Source organism: Lepidochelys olivacea (assembly GCF_965140295.1).
Source record: "Lepidochelys olivacea isolate rLepOli2 genome assembly, chromosome: 1".
In the NCBI taxonomy this organism is placed as follows: Eukaryota; Metazoa; Chordata; order Testudines; family Cheloniidae; genus Lepidochelys; species Lepidochelys olivacea.
In genome coordinates this window covers 43,764,622-43,778,334 of record NC_140411.1, presented here as the reverse complement: position 1 = coordinate 43,778,334, position 13,713 = coordinate 43,764,622, and the positions used below count along the sequence as shown (strand labels likewise).

Genomic DNA, 13,713 nt, shown 5'->3' with positions numbered 1-13,713 from the left:
CACAGGCAGGGTGGATAAAAATCAATTATTTAAAAGAAATAAATAAAAAAATTGGATTTTTTGTATTTAAATAGGATTTTTTTGATAAAATGCTTTTTGAGGAAAAAACCTATCTATCGATAGTTTTAATTAAGATACCTTATAGTTCAAAGATATCTCATCATGGAATAGGGATTATAAATTCTAATTCTATACTATGAGACAATATATTAATGTAATGTTTAAGAAAAGTTTTGTAAATGAGTTCTAATAGTTCATGGATTAGGGACCCAATCTTATGGGGTTCCACAGGCTTCTGTATAGATTATTTAGGTTAATCTATCTAACCAATGGGACTCAGTGCTCAGCCTAGAAGATACCATCAGAGATGCTTAGTTTTGCAGTTCTCAAACTGTGGATTTGTGTCTCCAGAGGTAACATGCTTGTTAACAGCAAAAATGTTTTTAAATAAATTATTATATAGAGGTGAGAAATAACAGACCTCAACTCTATTGTCCCTCTGCAAATTTGTGCACACAGAGTCAATCCCTTACCTCTCCCTAAAAGTTTAAAGTTTCAAAAAGTTCAATGAATAGAAGATTGTTGTGGGTGGAATAGATCTGGACAAGGAGAAGAAGTCTGGAGATAAATGTGAGAAGCGAGGGACATGTGCTTGTTTTGTTAAAATATTGTATGTTTGCTGTTGAAGAAAAAAATCCAGAATACTTAACATTATTGTTTAAGTTAAATAAAACAATTTAAATGTCTATCTGGTGACATTCGCCTCCTAATACAGCATGGCAAAAAAATCCTCCAAATATTAATGATTAACCTGTTGAATTTGAGATGATTCACCTCCCAATGACTTCATAAATATCTGCTGCAGTTACCTTTGGTAAATAAAATAACCAAACAATCATTCATTTTCTGATATAGCTGTAAAATTAATCTGAAAAGTTTTCAAACTAAATCACTGTTTAAAAATGTATAGTGTGTACCTTCTAAAACTGAAACCTACATCTATCTCTGAGTTGTGAAGAATATGTACTAAGGTTATAACCACCAATAAGAATGCACTTTATGTAGAAATCCATGATTAAATTGAGTCTTTCTGACGAGTGATTTAAATCATAATTTAAATCAATTTGATTTTAATCAAATCCACCCTGGTCACGGGTTTCTTGATTTTACTCTCCTCAGCCCTCCGTTTCCATTTTGTGGTATCTTACCAGCCGGAAAGAGGTGTGTTAGCATATCACCCTCTGAAATGCAACAGGAAGCCAAGAGTATGAGCAACACTTTTTTTGGTTGGCATTGCTACTGAACTGTTTCTTTTGGTTGGAAATACTTAGTCACTAAAGAGTCTTGAATAGTTAGTCTGATATTTTTGGTTTTATATTTAAGAATATAACTAGAGGTCTTTTCTTCTCTATCGTGGCAATTATAAACGTTATTTTCAACCTTTTCAACTCTAGTTGCTTAGGGCCAGATTCTCCCACTGTTTCATACACTGAGTAGGTAGAATGATCTGCTGTAAAACGTTTTCCACCTTTAAAAATAAAATGAAGTTTGCTTTATTTATAGATGACAGATCAAGTTAAAATAATCTTGAGTGTCAGTTGTCATGGTGACAGGGCTAATTGCGCCTGTGACCCCTTTTCTGGCCTCTCTGAGTGCATCCCCCTTTCAGTATGAGGCCTTGTGCTTCTGTCTCCCTGTAGTAGAATCATGCAGTTCTCCCACTCTTAGATTAGATCCCAGGCTGTGTATCAACTGTGTTCCCACAATAGCTCTGACTGGGTTTGAATACCTACTCTTCTTCTCTTCAGGAGCTTGTGGCCAGCAGTGACCCCAAACAGCCTTCTTAAAATGAAGTATTGTTTAAACTTAACAGTAAAAATAAAGCATAACATAAGATGTTATTAAAACAATAAAAGGTCTACACTTGTCTATCTTATTTATAGTTATAGGTAGGCCTGTCTTATCCCAGACACCCCAAACTCTGGAATCTGGGTTCACCTTAGCTCAACCTTCTCTGTCGCCTTAAGGAAGTGTGTCCCTTTAAATCTAGTCAGAGTCTTAGTTTTCTCTTCCCACAGGTGTTTTTTTTTTAAAAGCCCAGTTTGGTTAGAGCCAGATCATCAAATGCTTTTGTATCAGCCTAAAAGTGTTTGCAAGGAAGTGTGTATCAGGATCCACCCCTTCCACGTTCTGAATGCATTTCCTGACAAATGTGCTATTGAATTAACTCAGTGTATGGGTACAGTAAACAACACAAAAGCCCAGTCAAGAAACAGTATTCCTAATTTATTGCAGTCAGCTTCCAATCAATCACAACTTTCATCACAAAAATAAGTCCGATCATCTAAATGCTCATGTACATGAGTCAATTTATGCACATGAGTGGTCTCCTTTAACTCAATGGAACTGTTGTGTGCAAAGCTACTCATATTCATAAGTGTCACAGAGTAGCTGGTCCCAAAAGATAAATTAAGCCCAGCTCCCCTGTGGCACTTCTCTGTACCTTTTCCATTTTTAATGTATCTTTTTGAGATGGAGTGACCAGAATTGCACACAGTATTAAAGCTGTGGGAATAACATTGATTTATATAATGGCATTATGGTATTTACTGTCTTATTATCTATCCATTTCCTAATGGTTCCTAACATTGTATTAAGGTTTCTTTTGACTCCCTCTGCACACTGAGTGGGTGTATTTAGGGAACTATCCACAGTGACTCCAAGATCTCTTCCTTGTGTGGTAATCGCTAATTTAAATGCCCATCATTTTGTACGTATAGTTGGAACTATGCTTTCCATGTGGATTACATTGCCTTTATCAGCGTTGAATTTCATCTGCCATTTTGTTGCCCAGTCACTCAGATTTGTGAGATCCCTTTCTAACTCTTTGTTGTCTGCTTTGAACTTAACTATCTTGAATAATTTTGTATCCTCTGTAAACTTTGCCACCTAACTGTTTACAGTTTTTTTCGAGATGATTTATGAATATATTGAATAGCACTGGTCCCAGTACAGATCCTTAGGGGATACCACAATTTACCTGTCTCCATTCTGAAATCTGGGCATTTATTCCTACCCTTTGTTTCCTGTCTTTTAACTGGTTACTGATCCATGAGAGGACCTTCCCTCTTATAACATGACTGCTTACTTTGCTTATGAGCCTCTGGTGAGGAACCTTGTCAATAGTTTTCTGAAGGTTCAGGTACACTATCTCCACTGGATTACCCTTGTTCACATATTTGTTGAGTCCCCCCAGAGAATTCTAATATATGGTTGAGGCATTATTTCTCTTTACAAATGCTGTGTTGACTCTTCCCAACAAATTGTATTCATCGACATATCTGATAATTCTGTTCTTTACATTAGTTTCTACCAATTTGCCCAATACTGAAGTTAGCCTTACCATCATGTACTTGCCAGGGTTGCCTCTGGAGCTTTTGGAAAAAAAAATTGGCATCACATTAGCTATCCTCCAGTCATCTGGTACAGAAGTTAATTTAAGTGATAGGTTACATACAGTTAGTATTTCTGCAGTTTTATATCTGAGTTCCTTCAGAACTCTTGGATGAATACCATCTGGTTCTGGTGATTTATTACTGTTTAATGTATCAGTTTGTTCCAAATTTTTTTCTATTGACCCTTCAATCTGGGACAGTTCCTCAGATTTGTCACCTAAAAAGAATGGCTCAGGTGTGGGAATCTCCCTCACATCCTCTGCAGTGAAGACCAGTGCAAAGAATTCATTTAGCTTCTTTGCATTGGCCTTGTCTTCCTTGAGCGCTCATTTAGCCTCTTCATCATCCAGTGGCTCCACTGATTATTTGTCAGGCTTCATGCTTCTGATATACTTAAAACAATTTCTGCTGTTAGTGTATGAGTCTTTTGCTAGTTGCTCTTCAAATCCTTTTTGACCTGCCTAATTATTTTTGACCTCCCAGAGTTTATGCTCTTTTCTGTTTTCTTCAGTAGGATTTGACTTCCAGTTTTTAAAGGATGCCTTTTTGCTTTTCTCACTCTGTAGGTTAGCCATGGGGGCACTTTTTAGTTCTCTTACTGTTGTTTTTAATTTGGGGCATACATTTAATTTGAGCCTCTATTATGGTGTTTTTAAAAAGTTTCCACGCAGCTTGCAGACATTTCACTCTTGTGACTGTTCCTTTTCATTTCCATTTAACTAGCTTCTGCATTTTGATGTCCTTCCCCTTTCTGAAGTTAAGTGCTATAGTGGTGGGCTTCTTTGGTATTTTTCCTTCACACAGAGATGTTAAATTTAATTATATTATGGTGGCTATTACCGAGGGTTTCAGCTCTATTCACCTGTTGGACCAGATCCTGTGCTTCACTTAGGACTAAATCAAGAATTGTTTCTGTCCTTGTGGGTTCCAGGTCTAGCTGCTGCAAGAAGCAGTCACTAATGGAGTCTAGAAACTTTATTTCTGCATTCTGTCCTAAGGTGACATGTACCCAATCAATATGAGGATAGTTGAAATCCCCTATTATTGGGTTTTTATGGTTTCGTAGCCTCACTAATCTCCCTGAGTATTTTACAGTCACCATCACCATCTTGGTCAGGTAGTCGGTAATATATTTCCACTGCTATCCTCTTATTATTCAAGCATGGAATTTCTCTCCATAGAGATTCTACGGTACAGTTTGATTCATTTAAGATTATTTATTATTTATTATTTGACTCTATGTTTTCTTTCACAGATAGTGGCACTCCCTCACCAGTATGACCTATTCCTGGTGCCCTGCACAGCTGCGTGCTGCTCCAGCCCCTGCTCCAGCTCTTCCCCAGACCCCCGCCCCTGCTCCACCCCCCATCCCCCCGCCTCTTCCCCTGGGCCCCCGCCCCAGACCCCCTCCCAGCACTAACCGGTGGCATGGCTGAGGCCAGGTCGCTGCACTCCCGCTCTGCAGCCAGGGTGGGCCTGCACTCTCCGGCAGTGGGAGTGCAGCGACCCGGCTTCAGACACGCCACCGTTGAGTGCTGGGGGGTGGTTCCCCCCTGTCCTGCAAGCCAGCCCTGCCCGGCCCGCCCCCCAATTCCCCTCCCTGCGGAGGCTTGCCCCGGGGGATTGCTAGGGATGGCCCTGGCAGGAAGGGAGCAGAGTTGACTTAATTGGGAAGCTGCCAGGAGAAGGAGTGCCAGAAACGTCTGGGAGGGGTGGCCCTGAAGCCTGCCAGAGGTGACGTGTCGGTGGGGGCATGCGGGATCAAGTGCCCCCCCCGCGATTGGCCTGCCAAGGCAGGGAGGGAGAGGGGCTCTGTCCTCCTGTTGCACCTGCCCCCCAGCATGCTTGGTCCCTGTCCCTGGCAGCTGGGCACTGTCCCCAGGTCCGTCTGCTGGGGACAAGGGCTGAACGACCTGGAGCCCCCTCTCTCCCCCAGCACATTTCCAGCTCCCTCAGCCCCTGTCTCTAGCAGCTGGGCTCAGGTGGGGGCACCACCAGGCTCTCTCATGCAGCTGCTGATGCACAGAGCAGCAACCCTGAGTGGCTGGCTTGAGCCATGTGGGAAGCAGCTCCGTCCCACTCTCTGCCCGGGCCCAGCTGCCTGGGAGAGTGGCTGAACGTGCCGCGGAGGGCGGGGAGGATGGCGCAGTGGGAGAAGAAGAGAGCCTCCCCTCCCCTGCCCCACCCTCACAGGTAACGTGGGGAGGGGAGAGGAGCCCCCAGCTGAGTGCAGGGCGGGGGGGTTGTTGGGATGAAGAAACATGTGGGACGTTCATGTGTCCTCCCCTTTAGATTGTGCCCCCCCAGTATGTGGAAGCATGAGTCGTCTATGCCTCAGGCTAAGGAAAGAGTTAAAAGACTGTTTTTCTGTTTGCTAACATCTGTAAAGAAAATAAAACTTGCAAAAAACTGGGAGTGGCAGTGGATGCTTTGGAGCTGGGAGAAGGCTGCTGCTGACAATAAGTGTTTGAAAGATTGCGGGCATAAACTTTAACTATTGTAAAGGCACACTTTACAGGGATAGCATCTACTTAAGTATAACACTTCTGCCATTGATTTTTTTATCTGCTATTGTTACAAGTAGCACTTAAAATTGCTGTGATTGAAAAGGATTAAAAAAAAGTTGAATTTTTTGTTTGCTTTGTGCATTTGACCATACTTTGTGTATAGTCAGCTTCACTATAAAAGCTTAACTGTAGTCAGTTTCCCCTGATTATGGGTTTTTCACAGCACAAACAAGGAGAGGAAAAACGTTTATAATGAGGAAAATATTATTTGAAGTGGCAAACATTGGCATACCAAATGTAATCAAGTAATGATCACAGGTCACTTGGCAATCACTTATATCCAGCCAAGTGATTAATTCATCTTTATCTGTTGCAGTAAGATCCAAAGTAGTTACTTTATGAACTTCACTATAAAGTGAAGCTAGTTCTAGCTAATTATTTGAAATTGACTAGATTTCAAGTTGGCAGTGGCTATTTAAAATTCTCTCTGTTAAATCATCTTGATTATTCCAGGCTCACTGAAGATATCTTAAGAGTGTAACATCACAAATAACAGAAGTCTCACTGTAACCTATAATTTTATTTTTGGTATCTATACTATAAGTACTGGTATCTTCTCAGAGTATAACCTATTGTATGGATGCATAATGGGGAATTCTGTCATTTTTGAGTCAATCCCTGCCAAATGTAATCACAATCTATCTGAAGTATAGCTATTAAGGATTTGATAGACAACTAGGCCCTGATCCTGCACAACACTGCATATGAGTGCAGAGGTCTGCATGGGCAAAACAGGGCCCAAGTGATCACATTTTCCAGTTGTTTTATTGCAATATACTTTTGTTTCTGTATATCCTCTCTTACAGAGTATTACAGTTTCATTCATTGTTCCATTGTGATATTGCTAGTTTTAGATCCAAGTTGAGAGTACATCACCCATATATATTTAGGCTTAGCAGATTTTTTTTCTTTTTTTAAAATAATTTTTACAGATAACATTGATGTTTATTTTTAAGCATTTTTGCTTTATATCTGTTTACATTTTCACAGTTGCACCAAATTATGGCTTTTAAGCATTTTTTTATTCGTAGCAATTTAAATTTTCACAGTGGGAGGACATTTTGGGGTAGGGTTTCAAACAATAATTATTTAATGATAGTAGACATTGAGATTCAAACAGTTAGAACTTCATAACTCTTAAAATACAAAGTATCAACATCACGTCTAACTAAATATCCCTATATCATACTTTTTAAGTTTTCAAGCAGCGTTTTTCTTACTTTACTTACTTGTAAATCTCCATTTTTATTGATGGAAATATTTTTCCATCAGTTCATGTGTGTATGGTGAAATCAACAATTACCAACACTTACCAATAAAAATCTAATCCTCCCAACCCTATATATATACTCCTTTGAGGGTATATATGCTATGTGCGTCTAATATATGCATATAGTTTATGTATACAGGTCTTTGTGACCTGTTCCTTAAAATGATAGTTATTTTCTTTTATTGACTGTTATTTTTTGTGTCCAGTAGGGCCCCAGTGTGCCACTTTCCAAACAAAAAAAGGCACATTTGCAATCAGAATGATTTATTAAGCATCTGGGACTATAAAACCCTTTACAGGAGTTTTTGCATTTCCTAGGATTACATGTTCATAGTCATTTACTAATCTAGCTACTGACATCATGAATTCATCTGTGGAATGCTGGTTAGACCACCAGGCAAAAGACATCATCTAAGATTTATATTCTTTGCATTCTGAGAGTTAGACCTATTGCAAATTACTAAGACAAATGCAAAGAATCAAAACAGGAGACCTTCGTGTGGCTAGGGGAGGAAAAAAAACATTTGGAATCTAATTCTGCCCCTACATAAATGGGTATAGCTCCCATTGCTGTCAAATGAAGTTGCATTCATGTAACTGAGGGCAGAATTTTGTCCTGTATGTAACAGAAAAAAATTGCACTCTCATGTCATGCACAGTTGAAGATATCAGAATGATGTATTTAGAGACTAAATATTGAAGCAGTGTGTTGAGACTTGGTCTCTAAATTTTAATATCTAAAAAGTACTTAACATTCTCAAGATGTCTGGAGAAAAGCCATTGCAAAGTAGTGATATTGGATAATGTACATCAAGATCTTCCATTCTTTTTTCTGTTTCAGTTATCTGATTGTACTAAGTTTGGGGACTGTCTGAATTCTGAAAATCATATTTTCTTAAACCTTCAGTCAAAAGGCCTGAAAGGAGGAGGTAAGATAAACAGTTGTCTGTTTACTTATATGTTGGGAGATTGTGAAAAGTTTTGATTAATGCCCTGGCACAGTTCTGAGTAATGCTTTTCCTTACACGAGTAGTGGTGCTTTCTCTTTACTTGTACATCACAGCAATATACTTTTACTTTCTCACTACTGGGATTGTACCTAAGGAGAACCTGCAATTCAGTAGAGTGGATCATTTGGAATAAAAGAGAGGAGAGTGTCTCTTTTTAGAGAAACCATCACATCCACATGCATAGCAACTGTACCAGGAGTGGGAATTTACCTTCATTTGGGAGGGTTTGTTTTGTTTTTCCTTTTCTTTTTCTTTTGTACTGGTGATCCCTGGCTGTTTCCGTCAGTATTTCCATTCCTGTGACAGGAGAATGGGGATAGGATTTGTCTCTCTTGGGGTGCGAGACTTGTGGAGAGGTGCTGGGGTCTTTTAAGTGCGGAAGTGAATGGCTTCTGAAGGTAAGAGTTCCTTGGTGAAGGATGTGATTTGTTATTGAAAAGGAGGAGAGGTCGGTGTGGCGTTGTGGGATTTATTTGTTAATTGGTGGTTCCATCTCTGTGGCAGAAGGATGAGGATTGACTTGATGTCCTGATGAGTGTGAGGATAGTAAGAAATTGCCTGTTGGTTTTGGTGAGGTTTTTTCACCTCTTCCTCTACTTACTTGTGTCCCAGTGCTCCCAGAAGGCATGTGGAAATTGCTCATTTCTTCCCTCCTGTTGTGTGTGTGTATATGAGGTCATCAGGAGATTTTGTGAGGATGTGTGGCCTTTCAGTATGCTAATGACACTCTGTTCTATTCTTTCTCTGAACAACTTTGACAGTGCTATTGATTGTCTGACCTAGAGTTTTAGGGAGCTGTGGGACATAGATGAGAGCTAGCTGGCAGAAACTTAATCCAAATAAAACTGATGCTGGGGGAAGTAGCCAGAATGTATAATAAGAATAATTTCTCTGTCCTTGACTGAAGATATGTTCAATCTGGTGGTAGCACTGGATCTTCAGCTATTGTTAGATGATCATATAGCAGCAGTGTCTAGAAATAATTTTTGTCATCTGCATGTGGCCATAAGATTGCCACATGCTACTGTGATCCATACCTTTATCATCTCAAGACTAGATTGCTGTATTGTTCTGTATATGGAGCTACATTTTCAGTCAATCTAGAAATTTAAGATGTTGCAGAATGCAGTGACCTGCCTGGCACTTCTTAGTGACAACTCTGTTACATAAGATACACTGGCTGCCTGTGGCTTTCTGCATTGAATTTAAGGGGAATTTAACTTGACTTCAGTGGACTGGGACCTTTCTACTCGGGAGATGCCCTATTTCTTTCTGTCTTCCTGCAGCAGTGCTGCAGTTGCAATCAGCAGAGGTACTTGAGCTGGATCCTCTCAATTTAAGAGAGAGGGGGCTGGTGATACAGAGTTCTCTATTAAGGGCCCCCAGCTTTGGAATGAACTCCACCCCTTGATTTGAAATAGCCTTGGTAGATTGATCCTCAGATCATGTTGCAAGGTTCATCTGATGATACAGGCTGATGTAGAGGGTGAGTTTTTAATGGGGTTAGCTGAGCAAGGAGATGGGGAGTTGTTTGTTTGTAATCTTTGGCAAAGGTGCCGACCTAAACCTCGGATAGGCTCCCCTTCTTTCTGACATATGAATCAAAATAATATTATGCACAAACTGTTAAAAGAACGTTATTAAGGTTGCAATGTCAAACACAAAAAATTAGGATATGTCAGAATTAGAGTTGTCAATGTAACCTTAATTTGCTCCCTTGTGCAAACGTATTATGATACAGTCTTTAATTACATGATTATGCACTTTTTTCAAAAGGACCTGTGCCTTACTCAGAGCACACGATGGATGGTGCTCACTGAAAGAGTAGATATTCAATATTTTTTTTTCCTCGTTGTTGATAAATGTCTGTCCCCATGGCTTTTTTACTGCACACTATTCAGACCCTGCTCTGAAGACAGAATTATTAATTTCCTCATGGGCTTTTCTGTGGTGCTTGTCACTGTAATATTTGGGAGAATCACAAATATTAATGAATTTATTTTTACAATATCCCTTGAGGTGTGGTGGTAATATTATCCCCTTTTTACAGATGGGAACTGAGGCAAGAGAGATTAAGGTAAAAATATCCACTAATTTAGTTTCCAGTTTGAGACATATAGGGCTTGATTTTTCTTCTTTGAGTGATGGTCTCTATTGTATTTTACTGTATTCCATGCGCACAGACTCAGAGAATTTGAAAGTAGCATCCCTTGGTCTGCGCATGCGCCTTGGTCTGCGCATGCGCCCTGGCCTGCCTTGTGCTTCCATCCGAGGTGATAAAGGCCGGGGAGGACAGACCACATCTTCAGTTCCTTCTATCCGCTGCATGGTCTGGATCCGAACTCTTTGTCCTCATCTCTTATGCACATCTGAAAAAAGATAGTTGTACGTAGTTTTAATGAGTTTTATAGTAATTTATTAGTTTTATTTTTCTTTTTTAGTTTTAATAGTTAATAATTTCAACTTGTTTTTATATAGATTTGTGGTTTTCACTGTTCACACCCCCCTCCCCGTACCCAGGTGTAGGTGCCGGGTTGTGCCCAGGGCTCCAGGTTTCAAACTCTGTGTTTCCTACCCATCATTCTTCTCTTGATGACCACCAATACTGACTCTGCTCCCTGGGAGAAGCTCACATCACGACAATGTGCAGTATTTGCCAATCCTTCCCCAACCGCACCTGAGAAGGCTGGGCACTTCGCCTTCAGAAGCAGCTCATGGAGCTCGCCATGAGACCACACTTGGACCCAGGCCAGGGAACCCTCCTCTACATTTGCCTGATTCAGCGAGGATCATGCCTCCCACTACTACATCTGACTCTAGTCCAGTGGAACCACCCCTGCAAACGCCATGGGAGGGACTAGTCAGGAGGTAAAGAAGCACTACTAAGTCTTCCTCCAGTCCAAAAAGATGGATGTTCCTTGCAGCAGCTCTGCCCAAGGGGACAGAGTATGTTCTATGTCCCACAGGCATGCAAAAAAGACCCATAAACAATGGGATCCTGCGGTTCCAGGCACCAATCTGTCAGTACTGCCATCTCTGGCACCCCACAAGACACAAGACCCTCCTGCACCAGGAAAGATCCCAGCGCTAGAACCAATGACTGGGAAAGAGAGAGTGCTTCTCACACCAGGGAGACCTGGAACCACACTCCAGGAGGTCTTTGCCTTTCCAGATCCGGAGTCACCCCCTCCATCAGGTCCCATCACTTCTAGAGAGATTATATCACCACCAAGGGATATGCCTCCAATACTGGGTCCCTCACCCTTTGCACTAATGTTCTACACTCTTCCACTGGCTCCAACAGTACCGTCATTAGAATCGGAATCCTCCTCCTCTTCTCATGAGTCAGAACTGGGAGAAGAACCACCCTTATCATACCACTCTTATGCATGATCGCGGAGGCCACCATGTGCATAGGAACACCTACTGCCTCAGCCACCATAGAGCCACTGGTACCCCATGCTGTGGGGACCCCCACAATCTCTGTCGTATCCAGCCTACTGGCCATATTGGGGACCCTGGACATAATATCCCACTCAGAACCTGCCTGATCTGCAAGGGAACCATCACATTCCTCCCCCTTGAGGGATCCTTCCAGCAGGCATACAGATCTGATGGTGGAGGAAAACCTTTTTAGTCTGATCCTAGCAATTCCACTGGAACTAGCAAGGTTTCCTTCCTCCTTTCCAGACAAGACAGTGGCTACATCATCCCCTTCCCCACCGGATGACTTCAAGCAATTCCAGGAGCTGTTAGGGAGAGTCATGGGGAACTCCAGATTCCTTTAGAGGAGATCCAAGACTCACAGCACAAGTTTCTGGGTAGCCTTCACATCTTGGGACTGGCAAGAATAGCATTGCCAATTAATGGAGACATACTGGAGCCTGCCACGACTGTATGGCGCACCCCTGCCACATGCACGGTTACCCCCAAAGGAGCGGGGAAGTACTATTATGTTCTGACCAAAGGCTCTGAATTTCTCTTCTCCCACCCACCTCCAAATTGCCTGGTAGTCCAGGCTGCTGCAGAAAGATTCAAACAACAACACCCTTGAGCTATGCCACCCAATAAGGAAGGGAAGTGTCTAGATCTTCCAGGACGTAAAGTATTCTCATCTTCTAGCCTGCAATCCAGGATCACAAATTATCAGGCATTGTTAGCTAACTATGATATGGCCTGAATTACAGTAAATTTGAGGAGTTTGCTGATAGCCTTTCCACAACAAGATCATGCTTGTTTGCAGGCATTTGCTGATGAAGGGAAGCTCATGGCCAGAACTACCCTCCAGTCTGCAGTAGATGCAGCAGATACCTCCTCCAGGGCCATGGCTACAGTGATAGTCATGCACAGAGTCATGGCTCCATTCTTTTGGTTTTCCTAGGGAGGCCCAGAACACCATTGAGAGGGAGCTCCTTTTCAACGAATCCCATCTTTTTGACCAGAAAACAGATGAATCACTACACACACTAAAGGACTCCAAAGCTACTCTTCGCTTGTTGGGCATCTACACTCCACCCTGAAACAAAAATTCCACCGCCACTCATCCACCCAACGCTACAGGTCTTTTCAGTTCTATCCTCGGAGACTTTATGAGCCGTCAAGGAAACATCAAAAGAAGCACAGGTCTCACCTTCCAGTGGAGATCAATCCCCAATCTTTGGCACCTCAGTCGTTTCATCCACAAACTTTAGTTTTGTCTGGTCACGCTGGAAGCGATAATTCCATCTTTAGAGAAGGGCATGTGCTTTACAGCTCTCGATATGAAGGACACTTAATTTCACATCAATATTCATCCTGCCTACAGACATTTTCTGAGATTTACAGTGATCACCCACTATTTTCAATACAGCGTGCTCCCCTTTGGGATAGCTGCCATTCCGAGAATCTTCACCAACGTATTTGCAGAAGTAGTAGCCCACATCAGTTGTTATGGCCTCTTCATGTTTCCATATCTCAACAATTGACTCCTAGCTGCCAGATCCAGGCAAGTTTGTGGATGATACCAAGCTGGGAGGGGTTGCAAGTGCTTTGGAGGATAGGATTAAAATACAAAATGGTCTGGACAAACTGGAGAAATGGTCTGAAGTAATTCAATAAGGACAAATGCAAAGTACTCCATTTAGGAAGGAAAAATCAGTTGCACACATACAAAACAGGAAATGACTGCCTAGGAGAGAGTATTGCGGAAAGTGATCTGGGGGTCATAGTGGACCACAAGCTAAATATGAGTCAACAGTGTAAAGCTGTTGCTAAAAAAGCAAACATCATTCTGGGATGTATTAGCAGGAGTGTTGTAAGCAAGACATGAGAAATAATTCTTCCCTCTGTGCTGATTAGGCCTCAGCTGGAGTATTGTGTCCAGTTCTGGGCGCCACATTTCAGGAAGGATGTGGACAAATTGGAGAGAGTCC

The 13,713-nt window shown here is 41.6% G+C and overlaps 1 protein-coding gene across 3 annotated transcripts in view; it reads left to right on the top strand.

The window, feature by feature from the left end:
- The window catches only part of SACS (sacsin molecular chaperone), a 269,818-nt gene that overhangs the window by 178,383 nt on the left and 77,722 nt on the right, over nt 1-13,713 (top strand). For all 3 annotated transcript variants that reach the window (XM_084640856.1, XM_084640857.1, XM_084640858.1), the window contains one exon: nt 8,134-8,221. In XM_084640856.1, coding sequence (XP_084496982.1) covers nt 8,134-8,221 — 88 coding nt within the window. The remainder of the gene's footprint in view (nt 1-8,133; nt 8,222-13,713) is intronic.